The sequence below is a fragment of the Canis aureus genome, chromosome 10 (assembly GCF_053574225.1).
Source record: "Canis aureus isolate CA01 chromosome 10, VMU_Caureus_v.1.0, whole genome shotgun sequence".
Taxonomy (NCBI): Eukaryota; Metazoa; Chordata; class Mammalia; order Carnivora; family Canidae; genus Canis; species Canis aureus.
In genome coordinates this window covers 27,421,390-27,433,924 of record NC_135620.1, presented here as the reverse complement: position 1 = coordinate 27,433,924, position 12,535 = coordinate 27,421,390, and the positions used below count along the sequence as shown (strand labels likewise).

General features: G+C 39.2%; 1 protein-coding gene across 17 annotated transcripts in view; it reads left to right on the top strand.

Moving 5' to 3' along the window:
* Window positions 1-12,535, top strand: part of CDC25C (cell division cycle 25C) — a 37,400-nt gene that overhangs the window by 16,123 nt on the left and 8,742 nt on the right. For all 17 annotated transcript variants that reach the window (XM_077911841.1, XM_077911847.1, XM_077911845.1 and 14 more), the window contains one exon: window positions 590-745. In XM_077911841.1, the coding sequence (XP_077767967.1) occupies window positions 590-745 (156 nt within the window). The remainder of the gene's footprint in view (window positions 1-589; window positions 746-12,535) is intronic.

Below are 12,535 nucleotides of genomic sequence, written 5' to 3'. Positions count from 1 at the left end.
TTTAAATCTTTTTTTTACTATATTATGCTGCATGAGTTTTTAAATATATTCTAGATATTAATCATCCCTTATCAGACATATAATTTGCCAATATTTTCTCCCATTTGGGCATTGCCTTTTTACTTTCTTGGTATTTTTTGATGCACAGAAGTTTTTGTTTTGTTTTGTTTTCTGTTTTTTTATTCATGAGAGAGAGAGAGAGAGAGAGAGAGACAGGCAGAGGGAGAAGCAGGCTCTATGCAGGAAGCCTGATGTGGGAGTTGATCCCAGGACTCCCGGATCACGCCCTGAGCCAAAGGCAAACGCCCAACCGCTGAGCCACCCAGGCGTCCCTGCACAGAAGTTTTTAATTTCAATGTCTAATTTGTCCATTTTTTTTTCTGTTGCTGATGCTTTTGTGTCATATTCATGAAATCACTGCCAAATCCATTGTTACGAACTTTGCCCACCATTCTAAGAATTTTATAGTTTTAGCTCTTATATTTAGGTCTTTGATTCATTTTGAGTTAGTTTTTGTGGATTATATAAGGTAAGGATCCTGAATAACTTTTAATATTAATATTGTGAATAATTTTAATATGATTGACAGGACCATGGAAACATTTTGGAAAGTGAAATAAAATATCTGGGCAGTCCCATTACTACACTTCCAAAATTGGATAAAAATCCAGAACTAGAAGATCAGGCAGTGGAGATTTTTGAGGAATTGATGACGTTTTCTCTGGAAGATCAAGAAGAGGGCAAGGTAAAGTACTGTCTGATATCTGCATTTCCATATTCCTTCAATCTTGGATAAACAATCTTGTGTGTCTATTGGGTTTTAGCCACTGTACTGAGTGGTAGGTCTGCAGAGATCAAGAGGACATGGTCTCTGTACTCTAAGGGCTACCTGAATGGTGGGATTTATGTGTTAACCATATTACTGCTGAGAAGTTTCCAGTTAGTAGTTTGAGTACATCACCATCAATGTAATTTGGCATAAGTGATGCTTCCAGAATAATAGTCATTACTATTGGAACATACCTAGCATGATTTTTCAGGTGTTTTACAGTATATCCTCCCTGTTCCTGGGAGGCATACTGGAAGCCTGTGGCTTATTGGTCATGTACTGATATGTCAAAGAGATTCTGAAACATTTAGCGTTTCCAAATCAACTTAATTCCTTCAAAATAAATATGTATAGGAGAGTGTTTTTTAAGTTTATTGATTAGACAGGCAAATGTGCTATAGTTAAGTCCTCGGATTGTAGTCCAGGTCATTCTCTTATTTAGTGTTATGAACATGAGAAAGATACTTAACCAGTCTAAGGCTCAGTTTCTCACTTGTAAGATAGAGAGCATAATAATGAGATATACTTCCTCAGTAGGATTTCTGTGAATATGATTAGGTATTAAATGCAGTTTATAATATTTCATATATTTTATTATTGTTAATAAAAACAAATGTAAGCTATAAAACCCTTGATAAATATTTATTATGAGACTGATATGCACCAGGTGCTATATTAGAACTGAAGACAGAGTCATGATTAAGATGGTCAAGATTTGGGGGACGTCTGGGTGGCTCAGGGGTTGGGCGGCTGCCTTCAGCTCAGGTCGTGATCTTGGAATCTGGGATCGAGTCCCACATCAGGCTCCTGCAAAGAGCCTGCTTCTCCCTCTGCCTATGTCTCTGCCTCTCTCTCTCTCTCTCTGTGTGTCTCTCATGAATAAATAAATAAATCTTAAAAAAAAAAAAAAAAAGATGGTCAAGATTTGGGATCCCTGGGTGGCTCAGTGGTTTAGCGCCTGCCTTCGGCCCGGGGCCCAGGATCGAGTCCTGCATTGGACTTCCTGCATGGAGCCTGCTTCTCCCTCTGCCTGTGTCTCTGCCTCTCTCTGTGTGTCTCGCATGAATAAATAAATAAAACCTTAAAAAAAAAAAAAGTGATTTAAAAAAAAAGAAAAAAAAGATGGTCAAGATTCCTAACTTTCACAGAGCTTATATTTTTTCTAGTTTAGAAGATAGACAACAGAAGCAAAACAATACCCACAATAATAGAATGTCATAGTGGCATGAAAAAGGACCTAGAGGGCAGCCCCGGTGGCGCAGCGGTTTAGCGCCGCCTGCAGCCCAGGGTGTGATCCTGGAGACCTGGGATGGAGTCCCACATCAGGCTCCCTGCATGGTGCCTGCTTCTCCCTCTGCCTGTGTCTCTGCCTCTCTCTCTCTCTAGCTGTGTCTCTATGAATAAATAAATAAATAAAATCTTAAAAAAAAAAAAAGAAAGAAAGAAAAAGGACCTAGATGTTTAGTAGGGTGCTGCTTTTAACTTTAACTTGAGTAACTAGAGCAGTCCTGACATTGCAATGAATTTGAAAAAGAAGGATGGATTCAAAGGGAATCAGATGCATTCTGTTTTGGACATTTGAGTTAGAGGCGTTAGTAGGAAATATATTCTCCTTGAAAAAAACTAAAACATAATAGCTAAAGCTAACCCTGTGTGATCACCATTCCTAGCCCCTGTTGAAAGGTGACTTTGAGGATCCCTGGGTGGCGCAGCGGTTTGGCGCCTGTCTTTGGCCCAGGGCGCGATCCTGGAGACCTGGGATCGAATCCCACATCGGGCTCCCGGTGCATGGAGCCTGCTTCTCCCTCTGCCTGTGTCTCTGCCTCTCTCTCTCTGTGACTATCATAAATAAATAAAAAATTAAAAAAAAAAAAAGAAAAAAGGTTACTTTGAGATTATGTGGGATTATAGGGAAATGTCAAGAGCATGGGAGTCAATGGAGCATATTGGTCTAGAAAGTAACAGATCCTGGGTCCAGGCTCCCTGGGTTCCATAACTTGGCTCTCTATCAGTATGGGTAAAGTCATATGATTTCCCTATGCTTCAATTTCTTAATCTACATAAAAGAAAAGATTTTGATAACTATTTCATAGGGTTGTTGTGATGATGAAATGAGTTAATTGTACATAAAGCATTTAGAACAATACTTGCCAATCACTAATGCTGGATTATTATAATGTGATATAAGTGCTTAATTATTGTAGGATAAGGACCGAAATGTGTGGAGTTATAAAGACTGGTAGAGAAGGGATGCTCAGGCAGCCCGGGTGGCTCAGTGGTTTAGCGCTGCCTTCAGCCCAGGGCCTGATCCTGGAGACCCAGGATCGAGTCCTACATCGGGCTCCCTGCATGGAGCCTGCTTCTCCCTCTGCCTGTGTCTCTGCCTCTCTCTCTTTCTCTCTCTGTGTCTCTCATGAATAAATAAATAAAACCTTAAAAAAAAAAAAAAGCAAATGTCATTATAACATGTTCCTGGGACAATTTTTACCTCCCAGGTATATTCAGCAAAAGACATTACAATACTGCTAAAAATACCAGCTCAGAAGGAAGTCAAGCAAATCTCAGCTTAAATCCTGACTCTGCCAATGGCTAACTTTGTGACCTTAGTTAACAGCCTTTATCCTATGGTCTTATGTTCCTCCTCAAAGGGATCATACTAAAGAAAAAACAAAAGAGAGAGAAGAAAGAAAATAAAAGAGCATTATGCTTCTATTTCAGGACTGACATGAAAATGAAATGTGATAATGAATGTAAACAGCTTAGCACACAATGCCCAGTACAAGTAGTCAATAAACTGGACCTACTATTATTACTTGCCTCTCATTTTTTTCTTTCCCACTCTAGTCTCTCAAGATACTCCACATTCATACAGTGTTCTAAAAACTGAAAACCCTTCAGAGAGGGACTCCATAACTTCTTAAATAATCGCACCAAGCTTCTCCTGCACTCCATATCAGTTTCTCAACAAACAGGGACCAAAAAACAACAACAACAACAACAAAAAAAAAAAAAACCCAAGAAAAACAAAATTTTGCAACCCTCCTCTATTACTCTACCATCAAGAATTCAAACTTGGCATGTCCTTAATTAACTAAAATCTCCCCTAGTTCTCCAAAGTTCCCAAACCAGATGCTTCTTCCTCCTCAGCAACCTTCAACCATATTACTGTTCTTATTTTACTGAGTCTACCCAGTGAGACATTTGGCTCCTTATCCAGGCTTTGATCCATCATTATCTACTTCTCTGTTACTTTCACCATCACCTATGCTAAGTCAACCCCTTTTTCATCTGCCATTAGTAACCTCCTACCATAACTTAATCATCCTGGGAGTTCCAGTCTCCAATCTTGCTTCTAGGCAATAGCACACTATGCCATGCAGTCTATTACATAAAACCTTACAAATATCATTTCATTAGCCTTTTAATAATTCCCTTCTGTGGCTTCCAGAAGTTGATTATAACTTTCTCCAAACTCTTCAAGACCATCACCTAACACTCTCGCCTGAATCATCAGATTACTGCAACTTTCACTTTGCTAAAGACATCAAGGCCATTGAGCATTCCTTCTCTTTTTTTTCAATTTTTTAAAAAGATTTTATTTATTTATTCATGAGAGACACAGAGAGGGAAAGAGAGAGAGGCAGAGACACAGGCAGAGGGAGAAGCAGGCTCCATGCAGGGAGCCCGATGTGGAACTGGATCCTGGGTCTCCAGGATCAGGCCCTGGGCTTAAGGCGGCGCTAAACCACTGAGCCACCTGGGTTGCCCCCTTTTTTTTTCTTTTTCTTTTTTAGATTTTATTTATTTATTTGAGAGAGAGAGAGAGCAAGCAGGGGGAGGGGCAGAAGGAGAGGGAGAGAGAATCCTAAGCAGACTCTGCACCAAACTTGGAGCTTGACACAGGGCTCCATCCCAGGACCCCAAGATCATGACCTAAGCTGAAATCAAGAGTTGGATGCTTAAACAACTGAGCCATCCAGGCATCCCAACATTTGCTTTTTTTTTTTTTTTTTAATATTTATTTATTCATGAGAAACACAGAGAGAGAGAGAGAGACACAGGCAGAGGGAGAAGCAGGCTCCATGCAGGGAGCCCGACGTGGGACTCGATCCCAGGTCTCCAGTATCACACCCTGGGCTGAAGGCCGCACTAAACCGCTGAGCCACCGGGCTGCCCCCAACATTTGCTTTTTGCGTAAAGATGGTAAGGTTAAATACCTGAGTTTAAATTGACTGAAGTGTTAGGAAGGATGGTGAATCAATTATCTAGAACACTGCTATGCTGTAAAACTTTCTGAGATAATGGAAATCTTTATATTTATCCAATATAGTAGCTACTCTATGGCTTTTGAGCACTTAAAATGTGACTAATGCCACTAGACACTGAAGTTTTAAATTTTTTGTTTTAATTAATGCAGATAGCCATGTGTGGTTAGTGTTAGTATAGTGGGTAGTCAGATCTAGAGCCCTCTATAAAGTATGGTCCCTGGAGAAGCACCATCTGTATCAGATAGGAATTTCTCAGCAATGCAAATTTCTGGGCCCCATCCCAGACTTCCTAAATCAGAAACTGTGAGGGTGGGGCCCAGCAGTCTGTTTTAACAACCCCTCCAAGTGATTTTGATGTGCCCTGAAGTTTGAAATCCTAGGTGTATAATGCAGTATTAAATCCTGTTTTGGTTTAATGTTATTGATTTGTGAGAAGACAACAGAACCAAGGTATAATCTGAAAAAGACAAGATGAGTATTGGGAGAATTGACAGCGACCTTCCTAAAACAAACATTTTTGAGGACTCGCTGATAATGGAGGATAATATGCAGAAAAACAGCAAGTTTAAGGATAGTTAGCATGAGAAAAGTTGCTAGGCCTTCTGGGGAAAAAAAGAGCAATGGAAAGCGAACATTTAGTGGGACTCTTACGAATATATGTTAGTCTTCATATTTGTAAAATGTAGCTGAAATAGTCAAATCTCAACTAGGATTAACTAGTAATTAAATTTAATGTTGATTAAAAAGAAAATCTTTTGTTTTCAATTCTATTGTTGAAAATTTGTCTTATGTGGTTAGTCTGTTTTTAAGAAACAATCAGTACAGGGGATATGGTTGGTTCTTTCCTTCCTAAAGGTCTTTTATCATCTTAGAAACGTCATTCTGAGTTGTTTAACATAGTATAGAAGAGTAGGTTTAAAATAGACTAACTCCAGGTAGTACTCTGGAAATTTTGTTTATGTGGAAGAAAAGCATCTGGCTTTCAGGTATTTTTTTGAGGGTTTTGTTTTTTTTTTTTTGGTTGGTTTTTTTTTTTGGTGTTTAAAAAACTTAAGTCCCCTTATGTGCTCATTTTAATGCATTGTGACTCTTACAACATCATTTTCAGGTGAGGGCATACTGTATATGAATATGCATAGTAGTAAGTTTTAGAACAGAAAAGGAGTAGGGATTTTCATTATTGAGTTTATCACTTTGATGCTCAGTGGAAATAGATACCTGACAAAGCAAGGAGATTTGTATAACGTTAGTGATTTCTGATGTATTCATTTAAAAAATATTTATAAAGTGCAGGTTGTCAGGCCCTGTGTTAGGCACGGGTAGTACAATGATGAACAATACAGACTAGGTTTATGTCCTCTTGGAGTTCATATGCTTGTCAAGGAGACATCAACAAAAACAACAAACTCACATTTGTCAAGTTGATAAGTGTTCTAATTTAGAGTTCTTGGTTGCAAATAAAACAAACTGATTTCTAGTTACCTTAAGCAGAAAAGGGATTTTCTGGAGGGTATTGAGGAATTCAGAATTACCAGGAAGGCTGGAAAACAAGGTAAGACCTGGCCAAATGCTGCTGTGGGGTCCTCATGCTTGGGATATCACCACCTGCTGGCTGAATAGTTAGTGTCACCATTGCTGCCCCCTGCCCCAGAAGATAATCCAACCTGTTGCTGGACTCTATTGCTCTGGACCATTTGCTGCCACCCTCTATATTCTCCACTGTGATGCTACAACCATAAAAAAGACTCAGCCAACCCTATACTTTTGTATTATTCCTCAAGTTTCAAAATCCAGTCAGGAATATCTGGTTGATTATAAGAGAATGGAAAAGGGAATATCTGTCCCCCTTTGACCTCCTTATCAGGAGTCAGGGCTGCCTTCCATCTAATTTAAGATTTTACTAAATCTCCAGTTTTAGCCAAATTGCAAATGGCTGCCATAAGAGACAAGATAATTTAATTATTGCAAATTGTCCAAGTATAATGAAGGAAACAAAATGGGGACTGAGATAAACACTAATAAAAGGGGACCTTTAAGTGGGAATAAATAGGAAAGGCCTCTTTGAGCAAGAGATATTTAGCTGAGAACAGGTTGATAAACTGTCCCCATTTGTGTGCCGTTGAGGAGGCTCCCATGACCTGGGCCTTTCAGTGCTGAAACTGGAAAATCCCAGACAGATTTAGATGGGTTGGTCACGCTAGCTGTGCACGAAACATATATGGCATGACTCGAGGCAAGAGCAATCCATGAGGAGGGAATATTGTAGGTGCAAAGGTCCCAAGGTTGAGTAGATCTTGGTGTGTACAAGGAAGCCAGTGTGAGGAAGGGAGAGAGTTGCCTGAGGTGGGACGATAGAGGTAAGCAGGGGATAGACTGTGCAGGGCCTTAGAGCAATGGTGAGTGTATGGAGTTTATTCTAAGTGCATTAGGAAGCCATTAGCGGGTATTCATCAGAGGAATGATGGGACCTGGTTTGTTTTATGAAGTCCTCTCATTGCTAGATGAAAAAGGGATTAGAGAGGATTAAGGGTTCGAAGGAGGAGAGATGTTGGAATCAGGTGAGAATAGGATGGGAAGCTATTGTGGTAGTCTCAAGGAGGGTTGGTTGTAGCCTGGACTAAGGTGGTGGCTACAGAGACAGAAATGGATGAATTTAGAAGGTATTTTGAATACAGAACAGACAAGACTTGATGGGTTGGATATAGGCAGTGAAGGAAGGATAGGATCAAGGATGACTTTAGAAATTTGAAGTGTTTTTATTTCTAAGGGAAGACAAAAGCAGTCAGAAGAAAACTACCTTTTTCTCTCACCAAATATAGCATCCTATCTGCTTTCATACCCATATAACTGCCTTCCCTCTTATTCTGAACAAAGTGTCCCTTCTCCTATCTGAACTCCCTCCCCTTCTGCACTTCCTCCTATTCATCCATCCATCCATCCATCCATCATTCATTCAGTAATGATGCAGATACAGTAGTGATAAAGTCTGGGCTTTTGTACAGCTTATATTCTGGTCAGGAGGAATTTGTTTCTTTGTCTGGTCAGACAAAGAAACAAATACAGGGATGCCTGGGTGGCTCAATGGTTAAGCGCCTGCCTTCAGCTCAGGGAGTGATCCTGGAGTCTGGGGATCAAGTCCCACATCGGGCTCCCTGCATGGAGCCTGCTTCTCTCTCTGCCTGTGTCTCTGTCTCTCTCTTCTCTCTCTCTCTCTCTCTCTGTGTCTCTCATGAATAAATAAGTAAAATCTTAAAAAAAAAAAAAAAAGAAACACATTTATAATATGACAGACGGTGAAATACTACAGTAAAAAAGCAGGTTAAAGAGAATAGGGAGCACCTGGCCTGGGATGGAGTATAGTGGGAGTTGATATTTTTTATAAGTTGTGTAGATTACAGAAGACCTCTCTGAGAATGACATTTGAGCAGACTTCTGAAGCAGTGAGGGAGCCAAACAGTTATCAGAAGGGATGAGTTTTTCTAGGCAGAAAGAAGATCAAATGCAATGCTTCAGAAGTGGGGCTGTGCGTGGCATATTCATGGAACAGCAAGAAGGTCAGTGTGGCTGGAGTAAAGTGAGCAGGTACAGAGTGGTAGATGAAGGCAGAGAGCAGGTAGCAGGACAGGTCTCAAATAAATAAAATCTTAAAAAAAAAAAAAAGGAAAGAAAGAAACCCATAACTAACATCATATTCAGTGGAGAAACTGTAGGCCATTATAAAGATTTTGCAAAAACCCTGAGTCACATGGAAGCATCTCCTCTTGCCTGCTCCTGCAGTAATCTGCTCTTTTTCTCCCTCTTGTATTATCAGTTTTCTCCTTTTTCCTAGATTAATACTTTTCAAATTTTTTTTGGTATGAGAACTCCTTTGCAATCTTAAAAATTATGGAGAACACTTTACCTTGTAACTGATCTTAGGGGAAAAGCATCTAGTTTTTCTCCACTGAATATGATGTTAGTTATGGGTTTCTTTCTTTCCTTTTTTTTTTTTTAATAGATTTTATTTATTTATTTGAGAGAGAGAAAAAGCAAAAGAGTATGAGTCAAGGGGAGGAGTAGAGGAGAAGGGGGTGGGAAAGAATCAAGCAGACTCCTGGCTAAGCAGGGAGCCTGACACGGGGCCGGTTTCACAACCCTCAGACCATGACTTAAGCTGAAACTGAGAGTCAGACTCTCAACTGACTGAGCCACCCAGGCACCCCTTGTTTTTATTTTTTTTTTTGTCAAAGTAAGCCCCATGCCTAGCATGGAGCCCAACGCTCAAACTCATAACCCTGAGATCAAGACCTGAGCTGAGGGCACCTGGGTGACTTAGTGGTTGAGTGTCTGCCTTTGGCTTAGGTCGTGACTCCAGGGTCCTGGGATCAAGTCCCACATTGATCTCCCCACAGGGAACCTGCTTCTCCCTCTGCCTGTGTCTCTGCCTCTCTCTGTGTGTCTCTTGTGAGTAAATAAGTAAAATATTAAGAAAGAAAGAAAGAAAGAAAGAAAGAAAGAAAGAAAGAAAGAAAGAAAGAAAGAAAGAAAGAAAGAAAGAAGAAAGAAAGAGAAAGAAAGAAAGAAAGAAAGGAAAGAAGAAAGAAAGAAAGAAAGAAAGAAAGAAAGAAAGAAAGAAAGAAAGAAAAGAAAAGAAAGATTTGAGCTGAGATCAAGAATCAGCTGCCTAACCAACTGAGCTACCTAGGCACCTGTAGTGACAGGTTCCTTGAGATACCCTTTGTGAAGCTGAAGAAGTTCCATTCTAAGTTTGCTGAGAGATTTTAGCAGGAACAGATAATAGATTTTCTGAAATGCTTTTTCTGCATCTGCTGAGATGATCATGTGAGTTTTCTTTTTTAATCTATTAATATGGTTAATTACACTGATCTTATGATGTTAAAACAACATTGCATTCCCATGATAACCTTGTTTGGTCATGATGTAGTTTCCTTTTTATATATTATTGGATTTGATTTACTGAAATTTTACTGAGAATTTTTGTATCTCTGTTCATGAGAGATACTGATTTTTAGTGTTTTGTTTTCCTTGTAATGTCTTTCTTATTGAATCAGTGTAATGTCATCATTTGGAAAGAATTCTTTTTCAATTTCTGGAATAGAATTGGCATTTTTTTTGTGTGTGTTTTGTTTTTTTAATGTTAGGCCAGATTCACCAGTAAAGCCATTGTGACCTGGGCTTTTCTTTGTGGGAAATTTTTTAATTACTAATTCAGCCTCTACTTTTTGTAGATCTAGTTGGACTCTCTGTTCCTTCTTGATTCACTTTCACTGATTTTTATCTTTTGAGGAATCTGCCCATTTAATCTGAGTTTTCTCATTCATTGATATGTGGTTGTTTATAGTATCCCTCAAGACTTTTTTTTTTTATTTCTGAAAAATTGCTAGTAATGTCCTCTCTTTCATTCCTAGTTTTAGTAATTTGAGTCTTCTTTTTTTTCTTGGTCAGTGTAGCTAAAAGTTTATCAATTTTTGACTTTTTCAAATAATAACTTTTGGTTCTATTGTTTTTTATTTTTCTGTTCTTTTTTTTTTTTTTTTAATTTTATTTACTTATGATAGTCATACAGAGAGAGAGAGAGGCAGAGACATAGGCAGAGGGAGACCCCAGGATCATGACCTGACCTGAGCCAAAGCCAGACGCTCAACCACTGAGCCACCCAGGGGTCCCTTAGTTTCTTTTTTGATAGAAGGTTAGGTCATTGTCTTCAGGTTGTTCTTTTTTCTATTATGGGCCTTTGCAGCTGTAAGTTTTCATGTAAATACTACTTTAGCTTTATCCTTATGTAAGTTTTGGTGTGCCATGTCTTCATTTTTATTCATCCAAAAGTATTTTCTAATTTCCCTTGAGATCTTTGTTGGCCCAATTGTTATTTAGGAGTGTGTTGTTTAATTTCCACCTAACTGAATTTTCCAGATCTTTTTTCTGTTATTAATTTTTAAAGATTTTATTTATTTATTCATGAGAGACCCACAGAGAGAGGGAGGCAGAGACACAGGCAGAGGGAGAAGCAGGCTCCATGCAGGGAGCCCAATGTGGGACTCGATCCCGGGACTCCAGGATCACTCCCTGGGCCAAAGGCAGGTGCCCAACTGCTGAGCCACCCAGGGATCCCCTTTTTTTCTGCTATTAATTTCTGATTAATCCATTGTGGTCAGAGAGCATACTTTGTATGATTTTTATTGAAAATAGCTATTTGAGAGTCTTCTATATAGAGGGAAAATTTGAATTTACAGATAGAAAAAATCATGTAAGGCAAAAATGAGGGGATTTAAAAGGGCCAGAACCTAACCATGACGAATCCAACATCTGTTAGAGTTTTGGCAGGTAAGGAGGCCCAAGAAAGAAGACTGAGAAGGAGCAACAGAAAGGTAGAAGCATCATGGTTCGTTTAGTTTAGGGATTGCCTGTACTAGCACTAAACTAAACTGGGAGGTGCCATTGAAGCCAATGAAGGAGGCAATAGCCAACTCAGTGGAAGCCACTATGAAGTTCAGAGAGGTCTATGTCTAAAGAGTGACTGTCAGATATGGTGACATGAAGACTGTTGAGAACCTTGACAAGAGCAGTAGTATGGTGCAAGCAGAAGCAAGCCTGTGTGTGTTGAAGATTGTGTAGGCCATGAGGAAATGATGATGCCTCCTCACTTTACAAAATAATGATTATTCATTTAGACCTTTTTATAAAATATGCAGGTAGAATCGAGCTTAGCAAGTTTCTTTTCTTCTTCTTGGCCTTTTCAATCCTTAAAACTCCCGTATATTCAAAGTGTTTATTGATTCCTTAAAGAAGAAAAGTCTCTAATGCATAGATGATGAATGCAATCTAATCCAGCTGGTCCTGGGTTCCTCGTATCTATCACTGCTTCTGAGAACTGGGAAATTCGCTAGACAAAGCTACAGTATCATCACTGTCATCATCCCTTCATGACCAAACATTTATGCTCTTTGCAGTAAGTTGCTGTTTGTTTTTATATACATGTTTTAAAAAGACACTATCAGAACAGTAGTGGCTGTTTCTATTTGTTAAAGTAGTTTTCTCCTATTATTTATTTCTGGATTCTTGCCTTTAGACTATATGAAACCCAAAAAGTTGTTTATCAGTTTAATTATCATAATAACAGCTACCAGAAACCTAAAGCATTGATGCAAGAGAATAGACTTGAGAAATAGACGCATGCATATATGGACAATTGATAATTAGCCCAAGATACAACACAATTAAACTGAGAAACAATTTCAACAAATTGTGCTGCTGCAATTGACAATCTATATGAAAAACAAAAACTTTGGGGCACCTGGGTGGCTCAGTGGTTGAGCATCTGCCTTTGGCTCAGGTCATGATCCTGGGGTCCTGGGATCAAGTCCACTATCAGGCTCTCCTCAAGGAGCCTACTTCTCCCTCTGCCTCTCTCTCTCTGTGTGTCTCTCATGAATAAATA